General features: G+C 36.4%; 1 protein-coding gene across 2 annotated transcripts in view; it reads right to left on the reverse strand.

Moving 5' to 3' along the window:
- VWA8 (von Willebrand factor A domain containing 8) overlaps positions 1-27,322 on the reverse strand; it is a 180,513-nt gene that overhangs the window by 95,323 nt on the left and 57,868 nt on the right. For both annotated transcript variants that reach the window (XM_086881203.1, XM_086881201.1), the window contains exons 15-21: positions 22,526-22,694; positions 22,161-22,238; positions 19,099-19,214; positions 18,041-18,147; positions 16,020-16,126; positions 10,888-10,959; positions 515-591 (exon numbers count right to left, since the gene is read on the reverse strand). In XM_086881203.1, the coding sequence (XP_086737329.1) occupies positions 515-591; positions 10,888-10,959; positions 16,020-16,126; positions 18,041-18,147; positions 19,099-19,214; positions 22,161-22,238; positions 22,526-22,694 (726 nt within the window). The remainder of the gene's footprint in view (positions 1-514; positions 592-10,887; positions 10,960-16,019; positions 16,127-18,040; positions 18,148-19,098; positions 19,215-22,160; positions 22,239-22,525; positions 22,695-27,322) is intronic.

Below are 27,322 nucleotides of genomic sequence, written 5' to 3' on the forward strand. Positions count from 1 at the left end.
ATTGTTTTCAGTTGGTTTATTGTCTTGAAGTCTGTTTTTACCTTATGATATAATTTTCTAATCCAAGCTTTTATGAGTGAGAAAGAAATACATGAACTTAGCAGGAGTGCCAAAGGAAAAGCCAAAAAGCCTTTACTATGCAAAATGTTTCTTGTCTGATGCGTGATATATTCAAACACTTTTTCCCTCACACAATACCTCATGCTCAGGGAAGTCTTTCCAGAAATGACCGCAAAATATAACTTGATTTTGAACAAAGTTTAGCATAAGCGCACTTTGACTTCTACTTCCTCGTGTATCAAGAAAGGTGATTGCATCACATTCTTGTACCCACTTCTCAACCTGTCAGTTTATTGCCTCTGACAGACACATTCCTTTGGTCTGTGTGCCACTTCCCATAATAGGGAGTCTTTTTTCAAACAGTAAGAACACATTAAACTTCAGAAACATAAGTTGTAATAACATGAGAAATTTGACTAAAAACAAGAAGTATGTTAATCTAACATATTCTTACCTATGCAGCTGTAAATATTCTCTGGGTCTGTTTAAAAGGTGAAGGAATCTGTCAACAACCTTGTTTTTCCCAACACCCTGCAGTAAACAAATATAATATTAAGATATAATACAGATGTACATGTTTTAGAGTTATAAAGACAGAAAAGGTAACTTGCCAAAATGGTTAGAATGCTCACCATATTCCTTCATAGTACATACAACTTCAATCTATTTCAGAAAATTCTGAACACATTTATTTTATTATATATATGTATATATATGTATATATATATACACACACACACACATATATATATATACACAAAATCTATCTTACTAGAAATAACCAGAAATAGGATTGTGTCCCTAGAGTTATGTCACACATACTGTGCATTCTTTAACTAACACAAGTTTTTCCACTCATTTTATTTCACAAAGGTATTGCAAGGTCAATGCTAGAAGTTGTATTGCACTTAATAGGCAAAGTTAATTCCTGGTGGTCATAGGAAACACCCTGTAACTGTCCCATAGAATTTGGCCACAGCTTTGGTAATAGTTGTTGATCCCATTACACTGGAGTTACAAAAAGAGACCCAGGTGGAATCAGAATTCAGTTGGAGATAAAACGGATCTATAACTCTATTGAAGGATATCTGCATTAGCAAGCTGTGAAAAATTATGACAGTGAATTAGGTGTTGCCAACACCCTGGCGCACTGTATAAAAGCATTTTAGGAACTGGTATTTCAGTCCAGGTCTAACCTGGTCCCAGGGAAGGAATCATCAAAGAGCACGAATTAAGTGGGCTGCTGGGGAATACCCCCCATTTCACTCTCATTCTAAGACAGATGAGCATGTACCAAACTGTAGTAAGGAGATTCCCTTCAAAAGTACATTCTAGATCCGGTCTGAAATGCTAATGTAGATGCAGATCAAGATGACAGCTCACATGCAGAAATTCTTATCCCCCCTGCAAGGAGGTGTCTGCAGACTTGGAAGCTCAGAATGCCAGTGAGAGTGCTACATGTTGCAAAGAAAAAGGAAACAGCAGAATGAAAAACTCAATTACAGACCAGCCAAAAGCTGTTTGACAGGAAACTATCCCTCTGCTGATATTCTCACTCTGACTGCATGAATGTATCTAGTAGTCCACATCAGCGTACAGAAGATAAATATAGCCCGAAGAAAGATTTAAGAGATTAGATTAAACCAATTTGAATTTCACTAATCTGTTTCACTTGGCATTGAAACAGAATAGGAGCCTTCAGAGCTGCAAGTTATGACATTTATGACTGTAAGTTCTAGCTGAGTGATGGTAACTGCCAGCTGCAGAATTGCAAACTGTTTAAGCTTCTTAAAATGGGACCACAGTCTGTCTGCATTTGTAAGAATGGAGAATCATGCACATATGTATAATGAAATCACAGAAGGAGAGTTCTCACTATGAGAGCAGGGGAAAAAATACTGCAGAGAAGACAAAAATAGAACTACCTACATTCTATCTACTGCAGACTTGACTCCCACACAGAAGAGCCAACTCTGTTAGTGCTCTGCCACACGCCTCCTCACAAATCTTCTTCCATCTGATTCTTCAGAAGAATCTATAGATTTATATAGGTGTAGTAGGAAGCTGCATCACACTTAATACCTTTCATCAGTAGTTTCTGAAAACTGTCACCTGAAACAGCTCTCCACTGCTGTGAAAGGGGATGAAATTGTGCTCACAGGTTCTTGAAGGAACTTATAGGACATACCCATCTGGGAGGAAATATGCAAGTTCAGAAATTTTATCAGTGACATTAGAAGTAACCAGAAACAGGCTAAGAATCCCCTAGTGGTACACACAAACAGTTTTATTCACATATGTTTCCTGCTACTTGCAGTCAGATCATAAATGGGTGAATAAACAGGCATATTTCTAATGTCAAGCACAAAACACCCATGCTGAAAGCAGCTTCCTCTCCTAAGAGAGCTAAAGAGAGCTGGGCAGATGTCTGCACATAGTTTCTGTACCGATCCCAAGAAGATTGCCTATCTTGTTTCAGTGCAGAGTGGGACTCCAGCCAACTGTGGCAAGTACAAAGATGATGAAATGGATCAACATACTGAATCAATGTAAAACTTACTTAATAATAAACAAAGTGGTTACTGTAATTGAAAAAAAAAAAAGGCTTTCATGTGCATTAACTGAAAGTGGTTTACTTTAACTGATACATACTAATTAACTGTATGTCGCTTTTATGTTTATGATAGATTCTTAGAATTATGCCTGAAAAAAATATTTTCCCAACTACAAAATAATACTGTTAGTGTTTTTCTTCTTCTCCCGTTCCAATAGAAAGAAGATCAAACAACTGGTTTTGCATATCTGTTCTTATCATCACAAAGCGTATTAAGAGGAGAGCACCTCACTCCTGAGAATCCTCAGAGGACACATGCATGGTGGAGGACCACTGCGGAGGAAGGGAAAGAGCACAGTTACCAAAGCAACCCAGTGAAGTCAGTGGGAGCTGTGCCATGACCACATCTCACCCTTTCTTCATTTTAATCTGTGCATCTCGCCACACTCTCCTCATAGCTCCTTTTATTTAATTATACTTCAATTTCAGAACACCATGCATTTTTTAAAAGGTGCATGCACTATTTAAAAGCCAAAAGGCATTCCCACCAGGTTTTAGCTATTATAAACAAGTTAACATTGCCCAACTTCTAGACTGAACTGCTTCAGAGGGTACATTGTGTGCCTTCACAGAGGCTGTGGTGTACCACATAAAATCTCTGGTTGGCAAAAGTAGCTGGAGCAAAGTTCACATCAAAGGTTTTTGATTCCATCCCTCTACATTCCTACTTCATGACAAGTTACCACTCCTCTTGGTCTCAGCTACTCCACTGAGAAGTAACAATATAATACAAAGGAAGATACAAAGATATTGAGAAAGCTCTTTACCACTATTAAGAAACTGCAAAAAACAAGAGCTTAGATGAGTTTGTTGCTTAAATACTATGTATTAGTGTAAGGCCAAAAAGAGCAGGTTTGTTCCAAATTCACCTAACCTCCATGGCATAAAGAATATGTGTAGTTGTCTTCTTCAGGTGAACAAAACATGGAAAATGCTAATACATTTTGGAAAAAAACAACAAGCCAAACCAACTCTAGTCACAGCCACTTAAGAAATTACAAAAATGGCAACAAAGTCACCCTCCTTTTCTCTGACTATCAAAGATCAAGCTGGATCTTCTGGACACCCACACATAAACATACTAAAAGACTAAGCTGAACTTGGATTGGATTCAGAACATAATCTCATATAATTTTGCAATTATTGCAGCCTAAGGTAACATTCAGAGGACAAGCCAGTTTGCCATTAATACTTTCTGTGTGCTATTTATATACACACTATTGCAGTTACTTAATTTAACAGAAATATAAACATATGCTAATTAGAGAGAAAAGAACATCTGTGTTGGTGTTTCAGCTGAACAGAATAAAAATACTTCAGAAAGTAAATATTAGACATTTTTTACTCCATCAGACATATGGGACAACTGAAATAGAAAAATGGGAAGTAAATATCCGCACTAATGAATAACAAACAAGAAATTATGCAATTAGAAGGCAAAATAATCCCTTAGTTAAAAATCCTTCTGACACTGTAACACTTGCTACCAAGGATAAAATGGCTTAATTTCCTAGCAGAAGCTGCAGTTTCAAATAAAACAAGGTTGTTATAAGTCCCAGGAGGAAGTTTGCAATTCAGGATGCAGACCTGACAGTAGTGGGACAAATTTATCCTCTGCACAGCCCAAATAAAGAAAATAAAGTTACAGTCCAAAGGAACTGGACATAAGCTTTTGAAATTAACAGCCAGCCTCTCAGCAAAAAAAACCTCCCCAAAACAAAAAAACCTCCCCAAACAAACAAACAACTCATTTTTATTTTCTTCTACATGATTTGTAGGTCATACTAAAGCAGCTAAAGAGGTTGCCATATTGTGTTCTTCAGTACTGCCCTTCAGCTGAAACACTGCAATCACACCTTCTTCATATCAGAGCACCTGTTTCATTATAAAAGAATGAAACAAATTTTGAAACTGGTAAAAAAGCAGTTTCATTTTATAATTAATTTTAAAATTGTATTATTAGAGAATGAAAGACAAATTTGAGTTAACAATTTTAGTAAACAGAATCCTCATGTCAAGAGTTCTCCACTTCTAATGTCATATAAAGTACTGTATTAGCATTATCACAGAAACTTCTCGCTGAAATATGAAAATAAAGATAACAAAAAACACCTTTGATAACATGCCATTTCTAACACTGGGTCTGGCACCAAACCACCTTTCATGGCCACACCTTGTATGTTTCTGTCAACAAAGACATTTGCAATGCATGTATTTTGGCTGAGGCTGTGATTTTTATACCAGAGGACTTATCTCTGTCTGGTTTTATAAAAAAATGTACTACTATCAGCAAAGTGACTCGTAGTACCTACACAGAATTATTTCATACACTCCAGGTGTTGAGAAGCCCTACTTGGAACAAATGTGAACAATGCATTTTAATAACTGCAGAAGCTGTGCCAACAGCAGGCTCTAGACAATGCTACCAGAGGACCACTACAATCGACCCTATCATGGCTACCTTCCTTGAATGTTAGCATCAAATTTAAATAATTATCCAAAAGCAGAGTGACTTTAACTCTTGCCCCAGCTGCAATCTACGCATTTATCAATTAAAAAAGTAAGCATTCTGTGGTTTAGTATCTCATTTTTTATTACAAGTTTATCTTGTGAGGCATACAAAAATTATAGTGACAGCAAAAGAAGAAAATCTTACCATAAGAATCAACTTAATTCCCTGGAATTAATTGGAATCATGAATGGAATGCTTTGGATACATCTCTGACTGTAGCTCTAGATAAGCTTGTAGAGTTGTCTTTTTTGACTTTAAGTACAACCAGAGCCCTTCAACCACGTCAGACTAAATACAATCATTGCATTTCCAGTGAGGTAAGAGAACTGTGGTCCAATGGAAAGGAGCATATGAAAAGTTTATGAAGAAAAGAATCTATGAGAAGAAATATCCAAAAGCAAAATCAATTAATTGTTTATTTTTTAATTCTGGTTCTTCAGTTCAATGTGTAAAGGCAGAAAGCAATACTGTAAGCAGAGACACTTTTAAAAAGCATGTCTGTTCTCGTATGTGTACACACTGACTGTACCAAGCCAAAGAAATATTTTCCAAGTTTTCCACAACTGTCATACCTAATTCCCTAGACAAGAAATATCATAGTGTTTGGGCCAATTTAGCACATTTAGAGCTCAGTTTCTTCATGTTCAAAATAATAATAAAAAATTGGTTTAGGATAGTACATTCTTGACTTGCAGAGGAAACTGTCTATTTTTAAACAAGTTTAAGCAGGAAAACAAGACTTATTTCTAGAAAAGTTGAAATGTCAAGCATTTGCTATTTCAAGTTTTTCAATGACTGATATTATTACACTCTTGGTTTGTACTTAATTCAATTTCACTATGAGTTAGGAATAAAAATATTATATTAGAAGAAGAGATCTAATCAAGCATGTAATTTTAAATATCTTTAAGAAAGACTCAATCATTTGTCCTACTAAATTCTTCAAGAATAAAATAAATTCCTAGTGTGAGCCCAAGAATTCATGTAAGTTGATCTCCCAGCTTCAGAAAGGCAGCAGAAAGGATGAAATTACATTCTTCTGTCAGGGAAATATATTAGCAGATGTACCAGAATGCCATTACATTTCTAAGTTCTTTTAATTGCAGAATGGCTTGGGTTGGAAGGGATCTCTGGAGATCATCTAGTCCAAGTGCCCTGCTAAACCTACAGCAGGCTGCACAGGACTGCACTTAGGAGGGTTTTGAGAATCTCCAGGGAAGGAGACTTCATGGCCTCTCTGGGCAGCATGTTCCAATGCTCTTTCACTTTCACAGTAAAGATGTTTTTCCCTATATTCAGATGAAACTTCCTGTGTTTCAGTTTGTTCCCACTGTCCTCATCCAGTTGCTGAGCACCACTGAAATGAATTGGGCCCAAATGTCTTGACATCCACCCTTAATGTATTTATCATTTTAATGATAATGATGTTACATTGACAAGATCCCCTTTTCCAAGCTAAACAGGCCTCGCTTCCTTAACCTTTCCTTGTAAGAGAGATGCTCCAGTCCACACATCACCTTTGTAGGCTGGACACAGTACTCATAATTCACTTCTTTCTGGTAGTCTACTTACTGTGGCTTCATATCAAAACTTTTAACAAGTGCTGCCAGATTTCTTTCAGATTATTTACAATATCTAGCAACTTCATAGAATTCTTCATTCTACCTCTGAACAGCTCACTCAATAAATCACAGCAACAGAGTGATGCCAAATAAAATAACTTCCATTTTGCTTAACATGCTGTTGGGTGTTTTAGAACTTCAAGGCAATAAATTTGGAAGTGAGAGGGTTGTGAGCCTTCTCTATCCAGAAAGGCACAGGTCCTATGTAACTATAAATACTATGTTTGGTATCTTCAAAGACAGCTGATGGTTGCCAAGACCTAACCTATGACTAATAAAGGTGGAAGCTCCCAACACATCTCTTTACATACCTCCAAATACAACAATTCAGGAAATATTATATTTAACATTTAAAATTGTGAGACAAAATGAAATCATTTCAGCCAGTGCTATTTTCCAAGGTTTTCCACATAAACAAATTCTATTTATTAATATAGTTTATCTTGCATTTGCAAAAGAAAATCCAAGGAGACAGTAAAAGACAGCAAAGTAGTGGCCAATCCATGAACTGCATATTGTCCATCAGGAAAAATATCACAAAAACACAGCCTAGTTTTTACTTTCCTAGGTCGTAGGAATCTCTACTCCAGTCTGTCTCATGAAGCTCAAAAGCCACTGCAAGACATGTATTTACTGAGTGGGTGAACAGTCACTGCAACATTTAAATTAGCTGGGGGCTCTTGTGGTTCTTTGTCTGCTGGTGTGAGAGTAATATGCAGCTTCTTACTCTTAGCCAAAGAAGATGCTTTGAAGGTGCTTTGAAAAACTGTAGATGGCCATAGATGGTCTCATTCACAATGAGACTACAGGCTCACTCAGGAAGCCATATCAGAACCCATATTTAAGGCACTGGCATGTCCTTTACTTGGAAGCTATTTCACAGCTGAAAATTCTTATTTATCCACTGAACTCAAAGAAACCTATTCGTTTGTATATGAAATGGAAACACATTCCAGTTAACATCCAAAGTAAATCATTAACCATTGTAAACAAATATTTATATTTCATGCAAAACATTTATGCTATGAAATCCTGGGCCATATAAGCCCCAGGGAACAAACATGAATGAAGCATTGTAAAGTCGTTTACTTCAGAAGCCGAGCACTTCTAAAAATATCTGTTGGCATCTAACATTTGTCTTCAAACTCTCCCCAGTTTCATTAAGAAAGCCAATCCCTAACATCCACCACTAATCATCACAGTCTGTCTTGAAAACAATCTTGGTAAAAGGGTTCTCATCAGTCAGCTCTTAGATTTATAAAAGAAACCAAATTTACAGACTTTGCAAAGACAGAGGCTTTAAGCTTACAGGAATTTTGTGTGTGTTCATGTGTTGTGCAAACAAAAGAGGCAAAGGTGGAAAACCACATTTAGTCAACCAACTAAAACCAAATCCAGACTCCAAAAGAAAGACTACAGGTCAAGCCTTGCACGCTGAGTTACAGTTTAACGGAGATACTTACTGTCATCATTCTGAAAGACCAAATTATGTCCTAAGGTAAATGCCAACTCAATTAAATAACCAGGAAATGACACAAGCATTCAAATAGATGCTAGTCCTATGTTTTGAAATACCTAGGTTCAGAGAATTTGAATTTTCAGTTATTACACTGAATTTCTGAGATTCACTCATTCACTAATAAGAAGTTTAACAGAAAGGAACTCAAAACAGTACTTTGTATCTCCTCAAAATTATTATCTATTTCTTCCAAATGAGAACCACAGGCACACACTGATGTGATATCAAGGAATCAAAAAATCCTAGTTTCTCATACAGATTGAGCTGATAAAAGTAAATGAACAAAAAAAAAAAAAATCAGTTTTTAAAATAATTTTCTTTACAAAAAATGGATAAAAAGTCTAGTATTTTCAATAGGTATCTCCACATACTGCATGGAAGTGCAATTGATGTAATATGGTTTCTTTTAAAGTACTTGAACATGATTCATCACAAGCTGCACAAATTTACAGTAAAATATTTAAGGAATTATCCAAAGAATTTCTAAATGGTTAGTGATCATTCCTGAGAAATGAAGAATGATTGCTGTGGTTCTGAAAGACTGCAGAATGCAGCAGTCTTTCAGAACCACAGCACTTCAAGCTTAAAAACAGTATTTTGAAAGGAAAAGGCATGTTGGCCTTTTCTTAGCCACACATAAAAACTGTGGAACAAATTTGTAAAGAGTAAACCTGGAAGTACTCAAAATTACGTTAGCAATTAAAAAAAACCAACAGTATTGCTGATTTGCTAAAGAGAAAGCTCAGCAAATCAACCAATTTTCCAACTTAATGGTACAGCTGAGCTGATGTCTGGAATCAAAGCAATATGTTCCAATACTTCAATCCAGTCAAATCTTTTACTGCTGTCTTCAATTAGAGACTCAAAAGATGGGAAAAAATATGACATGCATTAAATTACTAGAGAAGAGAATACAGCTGCTGGAAAAATATCTTATATCCTAATAATTGTACTTTCATAGTCTTCAAAACTTTCTGCCAAATGAGGCACATGTCAGACCACCACTGGTCTACACAAGCTCTTTCCCCATGCCTAGGGTTTTACTTGTTGGTATTGAAGGTCAGCTCTGAAATAGTTTTCCTTGCTGGGGTTCCTTTTGCCCCCATGCTTTGGGAGCTGCATTTACACTCAAGCCCATTCCTTGGTTCCTTCCCAACCTGCACTGTGGCAATGCTCTGCTTGGCCCTGTATCTTGTTGATCCCAGCCTAGACCTACTGACTGGACTTCCCAGCTTGATTTCAGACTTGCCTCATTCACCGTGGACCTATCTGGCAGCCACTGAGCACTTGGGTGACCACAGCTGCTGTCCCCAGACCTTCTACTCTTGCTTTGGCACCAAAGGACTGCAAAAGCTGTCATTATGGACTCTGTCCCTGCCTCCATTTTCCTGTGGCTCAGCCTGCTCCTGCTATTCCTTTACTGCAGGTGCTGCAAGCAATCTGTACTACATAACATTTTCACCACCAGCTTGGAAGCAGGCGCAGACAGCACTGCTTATGAAATAGAATAAATAGATGTTGTTTCATTTATGAAATAGATAAATTTTTATTTATGAAGAGATTGAACCTTTGGGAGAAGTTGGCATTATCCATCAAAAGTCTACAGAGGTTTCAAATGCACCATCTTTGTAAATTCAAGTTGATAACAAGGATGCTAAACAGATGGGACTATACTTCAATATACACACATTAATAATAATTAGCATTTTATATTCATTGCCCTGTTGGTTAGATCATTAGTGCTTTGTGTTAGAACATTTTTTAAAGACTATTGCAAACAAAAAGAGAAATATCTGCTAAAAAATGATTGTATTCTATCTAAGGGAGAGCTAAACTAAAGGGAGATTATTGTGAGGTTGTTATTTCTCCCAAAAAGTCAAGTATTGATCAGCAAAGATACTAGTCAAAGAACTATACAAATCTGTCACTCTTAGAGAAAACTAATATTTAGCTATCAATAAGACTTAGGTAATATTGAAGTGTATACCTCTTATCTACCACTAGAGTTTTAAAGGAGTGGTCTGATACATAGTCAAGAAGGATAACCAAAACCATTAACTGAAGATTTTAATGACAATGCTGTTACATATAGCTATTACTATGTCAGGAGAGGTTTAGATTTGATATCAGAAAAAGGTTTTTCACACAGAGAGGGTGTTTGGGCACTGGAACAGGCTCCCCAGCGAAGTGGTCAGGCCTGACAGAGTTCAAGAAGCATTTGGTCAACACTCTCAGGCACAGCAAGTGACTCCTGAGGGTGTCCTTTGCAGGACCAGGAGTTGTACTTTGATAATCCTTATGGGTCCCTTCCAACTCAGACTATTCCATGATTAATGACTTGATTTTTTATTCAGACAGTCATATAAAACGCATATATAGCATTTACATTTTCCACAAATGTGTGCCCATAAAATACTTGGACACTGTTAAATAAGGAATTGAAAAACAGGCCAAATACCTCAGTAGTAGAAATGAATGCAATTAAAAAGAAGTAAAACTGATTTAATTTCATTATTAAATAATGAGTTGTTCCATGCATTGCAAGAAATATTTAACTCACCTGGTTGCCAACTAACAGAAGATGTTCTCCCAGCAGAAAATCCTTGAGCATATCTTCCATTACCATCATATGCTATAGAGACAAAACCACAATTTTCACTTGATTTTATACTCTCAAGTTTATGCATTCACTAATGACAGCGGTACAACAGGAACCTAGCTTCAAGGATTTGGGCCCAAATATTTTTGAACTTTATACTTACAGCTACTTATTTCATAGCAAGAGCTTCTCAGCCAGTAATAGCAGAGACAATATATCCAGTGACTAGAACAATTAAGCACTTATATCCTCTGCTCAAATGCATTGTGAGCACCTGATTTCCCTAAATACTTGTAATTGTCTGTAATCATTCCTTGCATGTTTCCTTTTAGTTTAGCTGAATGCCTGTCACCCAGAGTGTAAGAACTTTCTTTCAGTTTGTGCCAATTTTCCAGCAATATCCTAGTAGAACATTACAAAAATCAGAGAGAATAAAAGGCATGATTTAGTTATACACATATATTTTATTAAACATTAAACACCAGGTTTAACTTAATAACAAATATACTTTTTATGTTCTAATCAAACTTTATTTTCAAGGAAAATAAAGATAGGAAAATGCATGCTTGAGTCTGAAAGTGTTTATATGTGCTTTACAGTCTATGTCTAACTATTCAACTAACTAACTAACTATTTATTAATTATTAGTTCATGTGTGCCTAATTGAAGCCAAAACGCTGGAAGTATATTTTTACATATATCCAGTATCCAATATCATAAAAGGTAACACACACTGTACATCATTTAATCTTAATCTCATTTCTCACAAATGATTTGTTTAAAAGGATAGAAAGGGTTTCAAGATAATGTGGCAATAAAGTCATGTATATTTCTCCACTGTATCTAGTAAAAATAGGTCATCTGTAAGTAGGTCAGTCAGCCTACTTAGAGAAATGAATGATTGTCTTGAAATAAACACAGTATCATCTCATCTCTAGTACTTGATTAAAATAAAAATTAAAAATCAGCAGCTTGCTTATAATTTCTGAGCATAGAAACCCTCAGTTTCTGTGTGAAGGATATTTTAAATTTCCAAATCTCTCTAGAACACAGGCTGGGGGTGGGGAAAGAAACTCTTGTAAACACAGCTTAATACCATGAAATCCTAACCAGGCATTTCAAAAGACTACTGAATACTCAATACACAATTTAAGGAGAGAACTTAAAGGCAAATTATTTTATTTTTTGGCGTGTGTATAGACTAGAAACTTATAACTGAGGAGAATGAATTTGACCAGATACAGGAGAAATTCTAGGAAGACAGTTTACCACACACACTGATTACATTTTTATATTTTATTGCTAAGGCACAAATACGTCCTTTTGATGACTTTTTTATCCTAAATTGAACAAATATGAGTATGGTTCCCCTGCAAAGCACCTTACCCACAAGAAATACTATGTATTGATACTTCTTCTTTGGTTGGTTCATTTTTTTGCACCAGGACTTAAATTAGCATTGTATTATGATGCATGGAGACATTTAATAGTAGCTATTTACGCAAAGAACTTGTAAGTAGACACATCTATCACCTTTATTTATCCATGCTCCCCAATGCCTTGTCTGAAAATGGTATTTGGCATATTACATAAAAAAATTACATCCCTATGCCACCTGTTGCGGAACAACAACTTGTTCCATGGCAATATTAGATTTCACTGTAATGTGAATTGTTTCAAGACCAAACATACAAAGGCAAAAATCTGTATGTTTCATTATACTGTGCAGCACTGCAAAAGGCTGAGGACATATCTTTTTCTCTGTTTTCAGTTTATATCTGTACCTTTCAGGTAATGAAGCAGTGCACTAAACTCAAATCAAATTTGTTTTCCAGCAGGTTTTATTAAATGATCATTACAGCACTTGAATGACCAAGCTACAAAATAGCAATACAGAAAAGAAGAGTAGAATTCATTTAGAAATTGGAACACCTATCCTGACTGGTATTTGGTTGCTGCTTCCTGAATAAAATCTGTTTTGTCTACGGTTTTCTGAAGTTATAACCAAGAAGGTGGAAAAAGCAATGCAGGTGTTAAGCGCTAGAACAATTCAGGATTTCATTTCCAACAGACACAAATTATATGCTTTATCAAAATTGCAACACAGAACAAAATCTCACATGAAATATTAGTAGGGAAGATGAAGTCTGTCATCTGTTTCACCTTGCACGGCTTTTCATTACCTTTAAATGGTGATACCCATGTAACATAGTCTTTCTGGGGCAAAATTAAAAGTGAGGTATGAAAAAATACTAGGAAAAAGAAAGTATGGAAACCCACACTAAGCTCCTAAAAGCAAAGTATTTCACAAGATCATGCTATCAGTGTCGCCTTCCAGTAGCAAAATATTCTAAAGGTAACCAAGAGAGTAAATCTCTTCCTAAGGATACCTTTGTCTAAGAGTTTGGAGGCTTCCACGCTAGATAGAGAAGAAAGCTGCTCTACAAAAGGGGTGCTGGAGAAACAGAAACCAAGAAACCCAAAGACACAAAGCCCATCCTTTTCCTTGTATTCACTAACCACTCTTTACTGCTACTGCTACGAACTAATTGACACTTATGTCAAATTAATAAGCTAAACTATTTTAAAGAAATAATTAATAACTCTAATAACTAATTTACTAAGTACTATTCACCTTGGCTTTTAAACATGCAATATTAATTCTAAAGAAGTGTATTGGGTCTGGCTGAGATGGAGTTGGTTCACAGTCTGGGCATGGAGGATTATAGTGAATGGGGGGACATAAGTCACTAGTGTGGTTCCACAGGGCTCCAACTTAAGCCCTGTGCTCCACAACTGTCAGGATTTTGAGAGGACCACAGGGAGACATCTTAAAGCATGATTTATTATTCTTCTACAGCTCATGAAGTTGTGAGAACGTCTTTACCATGTTCACCAGATGTTCTTGGTCAGTGGTCGCAACACCACAGGTTACAAGGTTTCTTAAAGGTTAATTAGCCAATAAACTTCTGCCACAAAAGAATGCTTCTACTTTTATACCAGCAGTTAATTATTTTGTTTTATATGTCTTTGCCGCAGTGTGGACCTTCTTAGCCAATCATATAATGACACATAAGACAACTTGTTATACCTTAAACTCCTTATTACCTTATTACCAACTCCTTCTATATCTTAACTTTAAAACCTTAAAACTTTCTACAACCTAATTTAATGTATTTTATTTAAACTCACATTCTTGCTTATGATTCTAATCTGGAAGCCTTCTCCAAGGTCTTAAATCAAACCCTGTGTTCATGTCTATGCCTGAGCTTGTATACAAAAGATCTCAAGAACTTTCTGTGCTCGGAAGTCCCATACTCAACATCCTCATAAATGACTTGGAAGGGATACGAATGGACAGGAAGGGGTAGCAAGCAAGTTTGCAGATGATACAAAACTGGGAGGAGTTGTTGACTCCCTTGAGGACAGGGAGTCCTCGCAGAGAGACCTGGACAAATTAGAGAGATGGGTAATCACCACCCTTACTAAGTTTAACAAGGACAAGTGCCAGATTCTACACCTGAATGGGGCAACCCTGGATGTACAGGCAGACTGAGGAATGAGGCCAGAAAGCAGAGCCGTGGAAAGGGACCTGGGGGCTGAACATGAGCCAGCAGTGCCCTGGCAGCCAGGAGGGGCAACCCTGTCCTGGGGGGCATCAGGCACAGCATGGCCAGCTGGGCAAGGTAGGGATTGTCCCACTCTGTCCCACTCTGCTCTGAGCTGGGGCAGCCTCACCTCCAGTGTTGGGGGCAGTTTTGGGTGCCACAATGTAAGAAAGGCATTAATATATAGAATGTTATAGAATGTCCAAAGGAGGGCAATGGACATGGTGAAGTGTCTTGAGGGGAAGCTGTGTGAGAAGCAGCTGAGGACACTTGGTCAGTTTAGCCTGGAGGAGACTGAAGGGAGCCCTCATTGCAGTTACAACTTCCTCATGAGGGGAACAGGAGTGGCGGGCACTGATCTCTGCTCTGTGGTGACAGTGACAGGACCTGAGGGAATGGCCTGGAGCTATATCAGGGGACATTTAGGTTGGATATCAGGAAAAGGCTCTTGAGGATGGCTGGGCACTGGCACAGGCTTCCCAGAGAACTGGTCACAGCACCAGCCTGAGAGAGTTCAGAAAGTGTTTGGGCAATGTTCTCTGATATATGATGTTATTCTTGGGAACGGTCCTGCACAGGGCCAGGAGTTGGACTCAATGATCTTTCCGAGCCCCTTCCAATTCAGCATTTTCTATGATTCTGTGAGTTCACTATCCCATAGCAGCCCTTGGTAGCTGGAAAGGTGTTGATCACACACCTTTGGCTGCTGCTGAGCAGGGCTGGCACAGCACCAGCACTGTCTCCCCAGCATTTCCCCCCCATCAGTAGTCTGGGGTGGGCAAGATCCTGCGACAGGACACACTTAGGCCAACTGAACCAAAGTAACCACAGGTATATTCCATACCATATGACATCAGCTCAGATACAAAAGGAGTAAAAGTGTGGGCATTTGTTATTTACAATGTTTGCTTTCCCAAGCAACCACCCCAAGTGCTAAGGCCCTGCTTCCTGGGAAATGGCTGAACATCACTTTCTGATGGGAAGTAGAGAATTAAATTGTTGGTTTTTCTTTTTGACCATGCACACACAAACTTTTGCTTTGGCTTAATAAACTACCTTATCTCAACTTATGAGTTGTTTTCCAGCTTATTTTGTCTCCCCTGTCCAGCTGGGAAGGGGAAATGATAGAGTGGCTTGATGGGCACCTGGAGTTCAGCCAAGGTCAACCCACCCCAAGGAGGTACAATTTTATGCAACAGACCTGTAAAACACAGTCTCGGGATGCAATCTACAATCCAGCCCCTAAGGGTGGATCAGTCCAGCAGCAGTAAACATAATTAAAATGTTCAACACAATTGTTAAAATCTCTTCACACAGGGATGAAGACATGTCTGAAATACTATGAGAAAAATTTAAGACTAAAGAAACTACTTCAAAAATATATTGTTAAAATTTAGTTAGTACATTATTTACTACATATATGAGCTTACCCATTAGCATACATTTAACAAACTTGTAACTCAGAAATCAGAGATTTGTACTTACTTGTGCATTTTCATAAAACAAAACATCTGGCACTTTCATTTTCTCAGCTGAGTTATAAATTGGCATGGTCACAGACCCTATCTTCAGAATCCCATTGTTTATTTCACCTAGTCGTTTTTCAGGAAACAAGCAAATACATTTCTTTCAGCATCTTCTAAGCAGACAAGCAATCAATACTCAACATTCCCAAGTAACTATTTAGAAATTTTAACAAGGCTGTGATTTGCAGTAAATTATTTCTATCTAAATAAAGACAACACTTGGAAGAGTATCCATTTACAAAAGATTGCATTATCATGAAATTGAATTCTCTTTAAAACTGTAAAGAAGTCTATTATAATAAATTATGAAATGGTGATCTTACAGGAAAAGGACTATAAGAAACAGCAGAAGTTATGACCACTGCCTTGGTTTAATTTCACACTCTCATTGTATTACTGGAACATCACCAATACTGTTAGGCTACATTTCCTCAATCCACAAGATTTCACACTTCCATTCTTCTGTTGTCCTCCCCTGCCCAACTGTGGAGTGAGGTGCAAAGATGAGGTAATGAGTGGCTGTGTGGGTGCTCAGCTGAGAGGGGAGAGCACACCCACATCAACAGTACAGAGCCACTGCTGATTCTCCCTTTCAGCACTGCATAGTTGAAATATCCCTCAACTACAGCTCTGAGAGAAAAAGTATGTTAAAAAAATTCTTGGATCAAAAGAACCACAAATTCAGTACTTAGGAAAACAACAAATGTAAATAATAACATGCAATAAAAATATTTTTCTTTGTACTAATTTCTTAATCTGAAAACACCCTTATTTCTAGACAGATATTTTAAGCTGTTTGCCTCTATGACGTGAAACAGAGAAACACATAAATACTAGGGATGTATCCAGATTAAAAAAAAAAAAAAAAAGTAAGCAGGTAGCATCACACGACTGGCAAGACTTCAAATTATTTTGTATACATAGCTTTAGATGTATATATAAAATGTGAATAAGAGATATGATAATGCATAGATAGATGCAAATATATATGTATATACATATGGCTGCATAGATATTTGTATATAGTTATATACATATTATACTGTATATAATAGAAACTATATATCCATTACTATATTGGTATCTACATATGTACTTCTATATACACCCACATTAATAAATTCATAAAAACAGAATCCACGTGAATTAAAACCAAAGATGTGTTTACCACTGCAAAGATCTAACAGCAAAAATATAGAAATCTAATACATCACAAAACTGGGAACAAACATACAGAACAAGAGCAGAGATAACAGTGGTGAGGCAGAGAAAAGGAAAAACATAGTGAATGGAAAACAGCAAATTGCTCACAGTATGCTGCCTGACAGAAGATATGAAAAGATATACAGCTAGCATGAAGGGGGTCATATAGGAATGAGAAAATAGAAGTGAGAAAAATGGCAGAAGCAGAAATATATGCATAGCCCTGAAGGCTACTACAAATGAGTACAAGTTGGGTAAGTCAAAGAAACAAAGACCTGCTCTATAAAGGTGACATGCAACTATGACAGCAATTTAAAGAGAATAACAAATAAGTGTGTATCAGAATGAAAGCAAATGATAGCACAAAACTTGTAACAAGAATCTCAAAACAGAAAAGTGATTTTAATAGAGGAGAGAAAGAAGCAATTGTAAAAAAACAGACCAGAGAAATAAAAAAACAGATCAAACTAAGGTTGTAACTGTACAGAGGACTAGCTATCAGTGATGAAAAGAAATTAAAAAGCAGTACTAAAAGCCTGAGACATGGATCTTCTAGACTGAGAAACATTTAAACAGGATGGGAAACAAAATTCCATGAGCAGGGAATTCAGCAGACAACACAACATACTGAGAGCAGCAGCTCATTCTGATAGATCAAAGTCAGAGATATAACTGAAGCAAATTACATTTAATTTTGAGGATAACTAATACACCTTTATGATCTAGCACTCTGAATAACATTCATGCAGAGCAGAAAAAAAAATAGCAGAAGCTTACATGTGTAATCCTTTCCCTCTAGTTTCTCTGTATCAACTGGACTTGATTCAATACCAGAATCCTGCAGATTTTTATGTAAAGCTGATCTGGCGAGGTTTGGTAAAAATCTAAAAGAAGGAGAATAATAGGGAGGTTGTATTTTAAGAGTTTTTCTTTTTAAAGTTACCAGTATGTTCTGTAATCTAAAAATCTAAACCTAATGTAATCTGTAAACTAAAATTTAAAATGAAGATTTACTTGAACCTCCAACCTGTGAATGCCTATTCCTTTCACAAAAAGCCTTCTACATTTTACCTTTTCCCAAGGAGAGGAATTGAGCTTCTTTCTTAGGCAATAAACTACACTTGTGGTGGTGTACTCTTTTTAAAAAGCTTCACTGTCATCAAATATTACAGTAGTGTTGTAATATAAGGTGATTTAGAACTGGAGGCATGTAATGTCCTCATTCCATTGCAAGTTAGAGCCACAACAGAAACAATCGGTTTTTGGAAATACCTTTTCTCATTACTCAATTCATTTGGATCTTCTGTTCCAGAGAGAAAGAGTAAGCACTGAGGTGTCTAGAACTAGATCCTTTCAGTTTTCCAAACCTTTTGATAACAACTTGCTTTCTTTTGAAGATCCCCTAAAAAATCCCCAAACCACAAAAGTCCAAACAAACCAAAGCCTACAAAGAAAATCCCAAAGCAAACAAAACCCTCATAACTTTTCTAGATAGAGCTTTTAGAACTGAAACCAAGTGTCCATGAAACATAAGTCAAACTAGACATTAATATGGCCCTGCTTTGAGTGTTTTTAGACAGTGAAGCAATGCTGATAATGATGACCTAATTTATATAGTGTAATGACATATCTTCATAAAGATGGGAAAACCATTCCAAGTCTTTTCTACTTACTTTCCAGGTTTGAGAATACCACAGAAATATTTTTAAAGAAATTACCAACTTCAAGGAGCAAGACAGCAATTGCATTACTTACTAAAACACATTAAAAGCTATCTTGCATGTTAGCAACTGACCAAGAAGCCCTCGAACTTCCACCAAAACTAGCAGTTCTACCTGGAAAGGCAGGCTTTATTAACAGCATCATAAAGGCTTTCATCGGGATGTTGTGACAGTCGACGACAAATTCGCAACAGTTGTCGAGTAGATAAAAATGAGGCCAGTGACTGTGCCTGTCAAAAAATACAGGGTAGTTTAATTATTTAATCCATGTGAGGGATTTAGAGCGAACAAGTCAGGAGAAAAACATAATCCAAAAGGAATTATTTCAACTTTTCTCCTGATTCATAGATGCTTTGTGCCTTCTACAGCAACTCGTGCACTTTAATAGGCAAGCCTGTAATTCTGTATTTTTTGCAGTAAGTCACTGTCATGGAAATCATTATGCCATCAAAAGATTAGCCTTAAAATATCACTTATAAGCAACAGAAAGAAAAAAAAGTACTGTGAACTGAATTCTATGTGCAATATACATCCTAACATGAATATCAGCAAAAAAAGCACGTTAGCTACTGTGAAAGGATCAATGTGCTAAAAACTCATTCGCTCTTCACAAACTGAACATGAGTTCCACATGTAACATTCTGGCAAAAAGGTCTGGCAGGATTCTCAAGACATATAAACAAGACAACACTGGGCAGCAGTACGGAGATTGTATCACCTCTGCACACGCCTTGTGGGCGGGTCATTACTGGAACACTGTGTCCTTTGCTGTTGTCTAGATGTTAAAACAAATGCTAAAAACTGGACATGATTCAGCAAAGATTTATAGAAATTACTCAATGCTAGGGAAGGCAGACCTCAAGCAAACACAGCAGAATTTAAAAAAACAAACAAACAGAACCACAAAACAAGCAACCATGTATTTAAAGATCTAAAGACTGAGAAAGAAATCATTCTATAATTATATCTACCGGATGAAGGTATCTAATACAAATAGGTTCCTTATTTTGGCAGGAAACACACAACAATGAGTGTGATCTGATAAGTCACGCCATGTTTTGCCTGGGTCAAATGAAATATTTTAATTAGATAATTTCAAAATGTTTTATTTGGGCTTATACAAGTTTATACAAGATTTCTAACTGCATTAAAATTGTCTTAATATATGATGCTGTTTCAATGGGAAAAAAAAAATCTTGACATTTTAAATCCAGTGGAAAAAAAGACAGAAAAGCAACACTTAATGAATTTCAGAGCCTTTCTTCCCCTTTATTAATTTTTAAGCAAAAGAAATATCTTAACACTAATTCACCAATTCCGTCCCCCCAAAAACAGTAGTTTTGACAAAAAGGCATTTAAATTTAAAAGAAAAAAAAAAGTCAGTTCTATGAAATCACACAGAACTTCTCTCAAATGACAAAGCATACCTCTTAGCAATGAACAAGAATTATTTAGATTGGGCTAACTGCAAAGATTACTACTCCTGCTCCTCTTGCTTTCACTGACAGAAGATTATGAAGCAACATCTGAACAACCATGGTTTACAACCCAGCACTGTGAACACTGTGATGTAAATGACGGCATTTCACGTGTTACCTCAAGACCTACTCAGCCATGCCTGAAGCAAGGCCAAAAGGGAAGAGTAAATGTTCTGTCCTTACTATTCATAGAGGATAGGCCCATTGAGGAAAAGTTGTATAACAGCTGCGTATTTCCAACTGGTAGTTGAATGTATTGTCAACAAAATTTCCTCCTCTATTACCTGATTTGTTCAGGTTTTTTATATTGAACAACTGCAAACTCAAAATTGTGTTAGTGACAATATTTTAAATATGTATCTGAGGCATCTAATTCAACAGGATCTTGATTGTGGTCTCCAATTCTATTGTAAACCAAGCAAACAATTACAATGACGCAGACAACGCCCACAGAATGAACAGTCTACAGGTATTCTATTGTTAACAAAATCATTTTAAACAATGGTTAATAATACAGGATAATCTCTGGCAGAGACTTATTTACTTAGACAAGTCTATAAATAGCCAAATGTACATAAGGCACACATTCCATCTCTCTCCACAGGTGTGATGTTCCCAACATGTCTCATGTCACTGCTGATGTACAAGAATCCTCTCTGGAACCACACTGTGACTCAGTTCTCATTCAGTATCACATAATTAATTTAGATATTTCACAATTCTGTAGGTATCCATATATTTGGAGAAGATTTTTGTGATGCTCTATTCAGGCATGGTATCTCTCCAAGTATGTCAAAACCAATATATCTATACATTAGATGTAAGAAGCTCAATTGACAGTCCCAACAGTGTACCTAGAAGTCAATTTTGTACTTAATTTTTTAAGCTCAAAAGAACATAACAGTCTCTCTCAACTTCTTAAATAGTAAAACTATAAAAACTATTATCCATGTTAAAATCATGAAAACTAAAAACAATGGATTAAATTTGTGTACTATTTAAGCTGGTACTGCTGGATTCCACTAAAAATGTTTTTAAATTTTACTTATCAAAGGCATGCTGTGTTTTAGCTGCCATAGCTATAATTTCTTTTTCTTCTCACTGTGATTTAACTGTGCATTTTTAAAGAATTCTGTGGTCACTTGGTCAGCAGAACCTATTCTTCTTAACATTACTTCTTTAATAGAATAGCCTATAGCAGCAATGCAGCCAGGAGTTCTGAAGCTTTCTATTTTCTGAATCTCTGCTGCTGCCACTGTCATTTTATAATTACTACATAGCTCCTATGGCCAAAAAGCCCCAATAACTTCAGCTATCAATTTGCCAATTACTAAAGTGAAGTAATAAAAAGATACCTGAACACACATGATTATATCCATACACATCCAAAAGGTACCTCAGCATGTTTCACTGTGAGACACACACCTAAAATCGCTGACACGTGTTTTATTCTTGATTCTCTGGGATTAGTGCAAATTCCTAAAACTTATGGAGCTTCCAAATACATACATCATAAATCACAGAAGTTTATAGTATGCAGCACAGTAATTGCCAGCAATAGCTTTCTGGGGATGGTTTTCCAATTAGGCAGCCTTTGAAATAACACTATAGCTTAGCACATTTCACCTAGCCTTTGTTAAGACAGTCGCAGCAGGAGATAGTAAATTCAAAGAGAAAAAAGAAAAAAAAAAGGCTCACTGTGGCATCATTTGTCTCCCGAAGCTTGTGTGTTACTGACAACAGCTTTTCCACAGCAACACTGGGTACATTTGGAATCTGGTTGAAAGAAAAACAATATTAATCTTACTGCAAGATATTCAAGTTCCACATATGCAATAACCAGAGAGTTGCCAGAGTTGCTTTATGAGAAAGAGTATTTTTTTAGTACAGCAGCATTTAATATTAAAATAAGAATTATGCCATTAAAAGTTAAGCAGGTATGTTGCTTTGATAAGCTTTGAAAATCAGCTCCTTTATGCTACACTGAAATAGCTATATATTTTACATATAGCAAATAATGCTGTTCAGTAAGCAATAGCCACTAAGTGCCTAAATGTACTTACCATTTGTTTAATAACTTCAATTTCTTCACTCTTGCTTAAAGATTGAACATTATGAAAAAGAAACAGTGTCAAAAACTCTGGACCCAGCCATTGTTGGGCACTACTTCCAATGACAGGAGGTTCTGCTAAGACCACTATTCTGAAAGAAGGATGGATAGGAAAGATAGACCTGCAAAAAAAGAGTTTAAAAATGCATTACCTGGCTTAAGGAATGAATATCAGATTTAATATTTACAACTGATGAAAAAAAAGATAAATTGCTGTAGTGAAACATATCATAGTATATTCAGATGGTTTGCAATGCAACTTTATTTTTTAAAAAAATATGCAGGCTGCATAAAGTAACTTGACTTTTTAAATTTACATATTGTTTTATGCTCAGAAGTATACCCAAGTCTCTTCATCTGCAACAGGACCTGTATGCCTCAAGATGGACAAATATCTGAAATGGGCACATCTCACTCATTTCATGGACTTTTACAAATGCTTTACCTATAACAGGGTATCTCACAGTCAACTCAGGGACAAAAGAAGACCTACCGGAGCTGCAGTAATGAGTAACTTCTTTTACTGAATTAGACTGACAGAAAGGATGACACTGTAGAGATTTGCCTACATACTGTGAAGAGCTGAATTTAGTAACAGTTTAGGAACATGCCCTTACAGATGCTCTTTGTGGTTCTTGGATTAGTATGTCTAACTTCGTAACACTCCTGAAAGTTATGCTTCAAAAACCAAACCAATCACTTCACTCCTGGCTTGTTTTAGTCAGCATGAGGAGACAGGTCGCTCCAGTCTTGTAAATAAGATTTACAAGAACTTCAGAATTGCCATCCTGGCTCCTTAAATCAACCAAGAACAAAAATCTAGCTACAACCAGTAGTCTGTCCCTCTCATATTCTTCCAGTTCCCCTCAACCATAACTTCAAAGACATTATAGGATAGATCTTGCTTTAATTTCTCTTTGCCCAAAAAATTTTTCTAATACCGTTCTGAACTTTGCATCTTCATCCTATTTGCCCCCACAGCTTCCTGTGAAAAAACATGTGCTGTTCCCAGCTGTAAAAGGTACTTCTATTATTATTGGTTTTTAAATCTTTATGGGACTGACTTCCTAGCCTAAGTCAGTGTTTCCCAGTTCTCACTTGAGGATTTGGTAACTAACAATCTTGACTCCACTGAAGATAATGGGAACTTGCAACACAAACTTAAATATACAACTTCTAGATGTATATGTTAGGGCACTGAAAAACTGCTGCCTTGGATTTTGATATCTTTGTCTTCTCTACATCTTTTGTATCCCTTATGTCGGTAATATTTTCAGGTCCTTTGACTGGGAACTCATTGGTACTCATTAATCACCACACCTGCAAGATCACAGCATCAGAGATCAGTGAATAGTCTGAGCTGAAAGCAACCCAGAAGGATCAAGTCCAACTCTTAAGTGAATGACCCACACAGAGATCAGACCTGTTATTAGCACCATGTTTTGACCAACTGAAATGATCTCCAGAAGCAGCAGAAACAATAGAGTAACACATCATATACAAAAGCCAATCAAATTTTGTTCAAGAAGGGCCTGTTTTCATCAACTGATTTTACAGTACTCTTATTAGAGGATGTTCATTTGGAAGAAGCAAGTGAAATTTGATTAGGCAGTTTCTACTGCTGTTACCATGTCATTTTCCATACAAATTACTGAAGACATAAATTGACAAACCTACTGCAATGTTGGCTCATCTGTACATCACAATACACCTCTGATACAACAGGACAATTACAGCAGTCTCTTGTATCAAAGCAAACAAAGGTGGTGGTATGAGTTACTCTCAGCTGAAAGTCATAAGCCTGGAAGCTACTCCCTAATTGTTAAAAATAGAACTAGACGTCTGAAAACATGACATGAAGAGGAACCAATGGGAATGTCATTGTCACTAAGCATAAAAGAAGGTCAGGGAACAGTTGGGAATTAGCCAACTTTATTATAGAAGAAAACATTTCCTAGATAGAATAAATACATATACTTTCAGACTTCCCTAACATTACTAAGTAAAAAAGCAACTCTCATCCAGACATTCATCAAATACTGGCCCTTCTGCAACACCATAAGAGAACACGAGAAAGAGTCAACTTTTCAGGTGAAGGAATCTTATTTCTTTAGTATCATTTCCTGGGAAAGGAATCACATTTATTTTGTATCAGTCAACAATCAGTGACTCCTAGTCACTACCCTCAACAGGCTTGATGGGGACAGCCAAGGAGGGCATGGAAAGAAGTGGGAGGAGACGAGATGCAAAGTCAGGGCAAGCTAACTTGGTGATACCAGTTCAATTCACTGATGTGCTCTCTAGACTTGGACGCCACTGCTGCAGGTTTCCAGGTTGTAAACATGAATAAACCTATTTGGCTATTTCAAAAGCCTATTGTTTGAAGTGATGTTTGCAATGCTGAAAATGTCAGGCTAAGTGTACTATTAAACAAATACCATAAATGACTCAGTTCTGCAGTGCTCTGTAAGTTTCCATTTTCCATCAGCACAACTGAAGAGCTTCAAAGTTGTTCCATCACATTACAGATCAAGACTCAAAAAGAAGACAATAAGGAGAGCTCCTACATGGAGCTGTACTTCACAGAAAAGAGATCTTTGATATGACAAGAAATCTCGTGGGTTTTACAGATGAAGACAAAGCAAAGTGTATCTTGTTAAAAACTTGGTATCTTTTAAATTAATGAGCCTCAAACACAGGGAGAAAATTCGATGTTAGCTGATTAATGCATAGAGTCTCTATCTCTCTAGTAAACATTTACTGACAACACAGGCAGCAAAGCACTCTCCTAATAAAATGAGTGTCCTTTTGACATCACTGTTTAATTTCAGACAAGGATTACTACCACTGCTCTTACAAAAAAAGTCATACACATTGATGAGGGTGATTGTAAGGAAAGATTTTCTTGTTATTGACCATGATTCTGAGAAACTGAAGCTTCTCAATAAAAAAATAAAATAAAATAAAATAAAATAAAATAAAATAAAATAAAATAAAATAAAATAAAATAAAATAAAATAAAATAAAATAAAATGCAGAACAGCATTTCTAATGCCACTTTTTGTAAGATCAAACTATTTTTGGTTATGTCTTCCTGTAATATGATTTAATAAATCTCATTTTCTAACAATTTTTTTTTTAAGTTGGGAGTTATTGTAACACTAGGACCAAAATGACCTATTGTTATTTTCATGCTGTTTCTTTTAAATTCCACCACAGTCTAGCATTAACAGATGACTTTATCTTAAAATTCACTAAACTGGAAAAAAGCCAAATCCCTAAACAACAAATGAAGTAAAAGCTAAAAAATGTAAGCAATTAAAAATTGTACTGCTGGTTGAATTCACACCCTGCCACAGTTCATATTTGTCTTATATACTGTGCATTCCCTTCCAACCTAACCACATGGAAAAGAATGGCTTCAAAACCACCCATGCATTATGAGAAACTTCTTTTAGTTTTTGAACTCTCCTACTATGCATCTACTCCTAGATTTTCCTGTAGTAGCTGCCTTTCTGCTCCCCACACCAAGAACTTAGCATTAGTGTGTGTTGAGGGAGTATACCCACACAAACAAGTTAAATACTGCATCCTGAGACAAACAAACACTCCAATGCTTGATTGGTAAAGACTGTGTGCTACTTTTACAGTATCTGTCTCTAGGAATTAATGGGTAATTACAGAAGAAATTCTACGCAGAAATCTCGGATATGCACACTACTTGGACACACTTTCTCTTACTCTCTGAACTTGTTCAGGGAAATGAATCATGCAATCATTAAATGAGTAAGGTATCAGCAGCTATAGTTTCCTTCTGTGTAAAATATCTTTAAGGACCATCTGTCACTTTCTCAAGGGCAGGTTTTTTTCTTCTCATTAAACTCAGAAACATTAATTCTTAATTTCCTCAGAGGTGCAGATGTGTTCTATGACCATTTGCTAACTTAACTTTATAGCCAAACGGGCATAATAAAAAATATAGGAAAAAGACTCTGTGGCCATCACTAGTTACTTTGTAGCTTAGAGACTTTCAGCAGGCCAAGGAGTATCCCAAAATGTCCCAAGAGCAATGCAGTGCTTGCATTTGTCACTCCTGAGAGAACTATTGTACCCACCAGCCTGAAGCCCTTCTTAGAAAAATGCAAATTTTTCTATAAGTATGGATATATAATGAAATAATAGTGAACATATTATTCAATGACAATAATTAACCTAATTTAAAATCAGAATATATTTTATTAGCTCTTACAAAAGTAATAAAACTTCGAAATGTTGTCAAAAATATAACTTATGAATAATACTGCTCTAATCTGCAAAACCAAACCATACTTTCCTCTTTGTCCAGCAGCTCTAATAACACCATCATGGTTTAAGCACATTCACATTCTCTGCTGCAATACTGTTTGTACTTGTACACAGAGGCATGTGATTTCTCTAGATCACAGTATGATCTGAAATACCATCCCTTAAGTAAAAAAACCCAAGCAAGCCTCTTGATCCTCTTCTTCTTTTTCTTCTACTACACGTATGTGTATTCTGACTATTGAAATACTAATGATTAAAGGCATGAAAACTGCAGAAATATATTAATATTCCCTTACTAGAAAATTAGGTACAAAATGTGTCACTCCAACATTGCAAAATCAGTCCCAACAAAACTGAGAATGACATCATATATTCCACAGGCCTGGCAAAAAGCAGTTGCACTGAAATTACTTGAGTCAAATCCAGAAAATCTGGATAAGTAAAG

The sequence above is a fragment of the Cyanistes caeruleus genome, chromosome 3 (assembly GCF_971803275.1).
Source record: "Cyanistes caeruleus chromosome 3, bCyaCae1.hap1.1, whole genome shotgun sequence".
Taxonomy (NCBI): Eukaryota; Metazoa; Chordata; class Aves; order Passeriformes; family Paridae; genus Cyanistes; species Cyanistes caeruleus.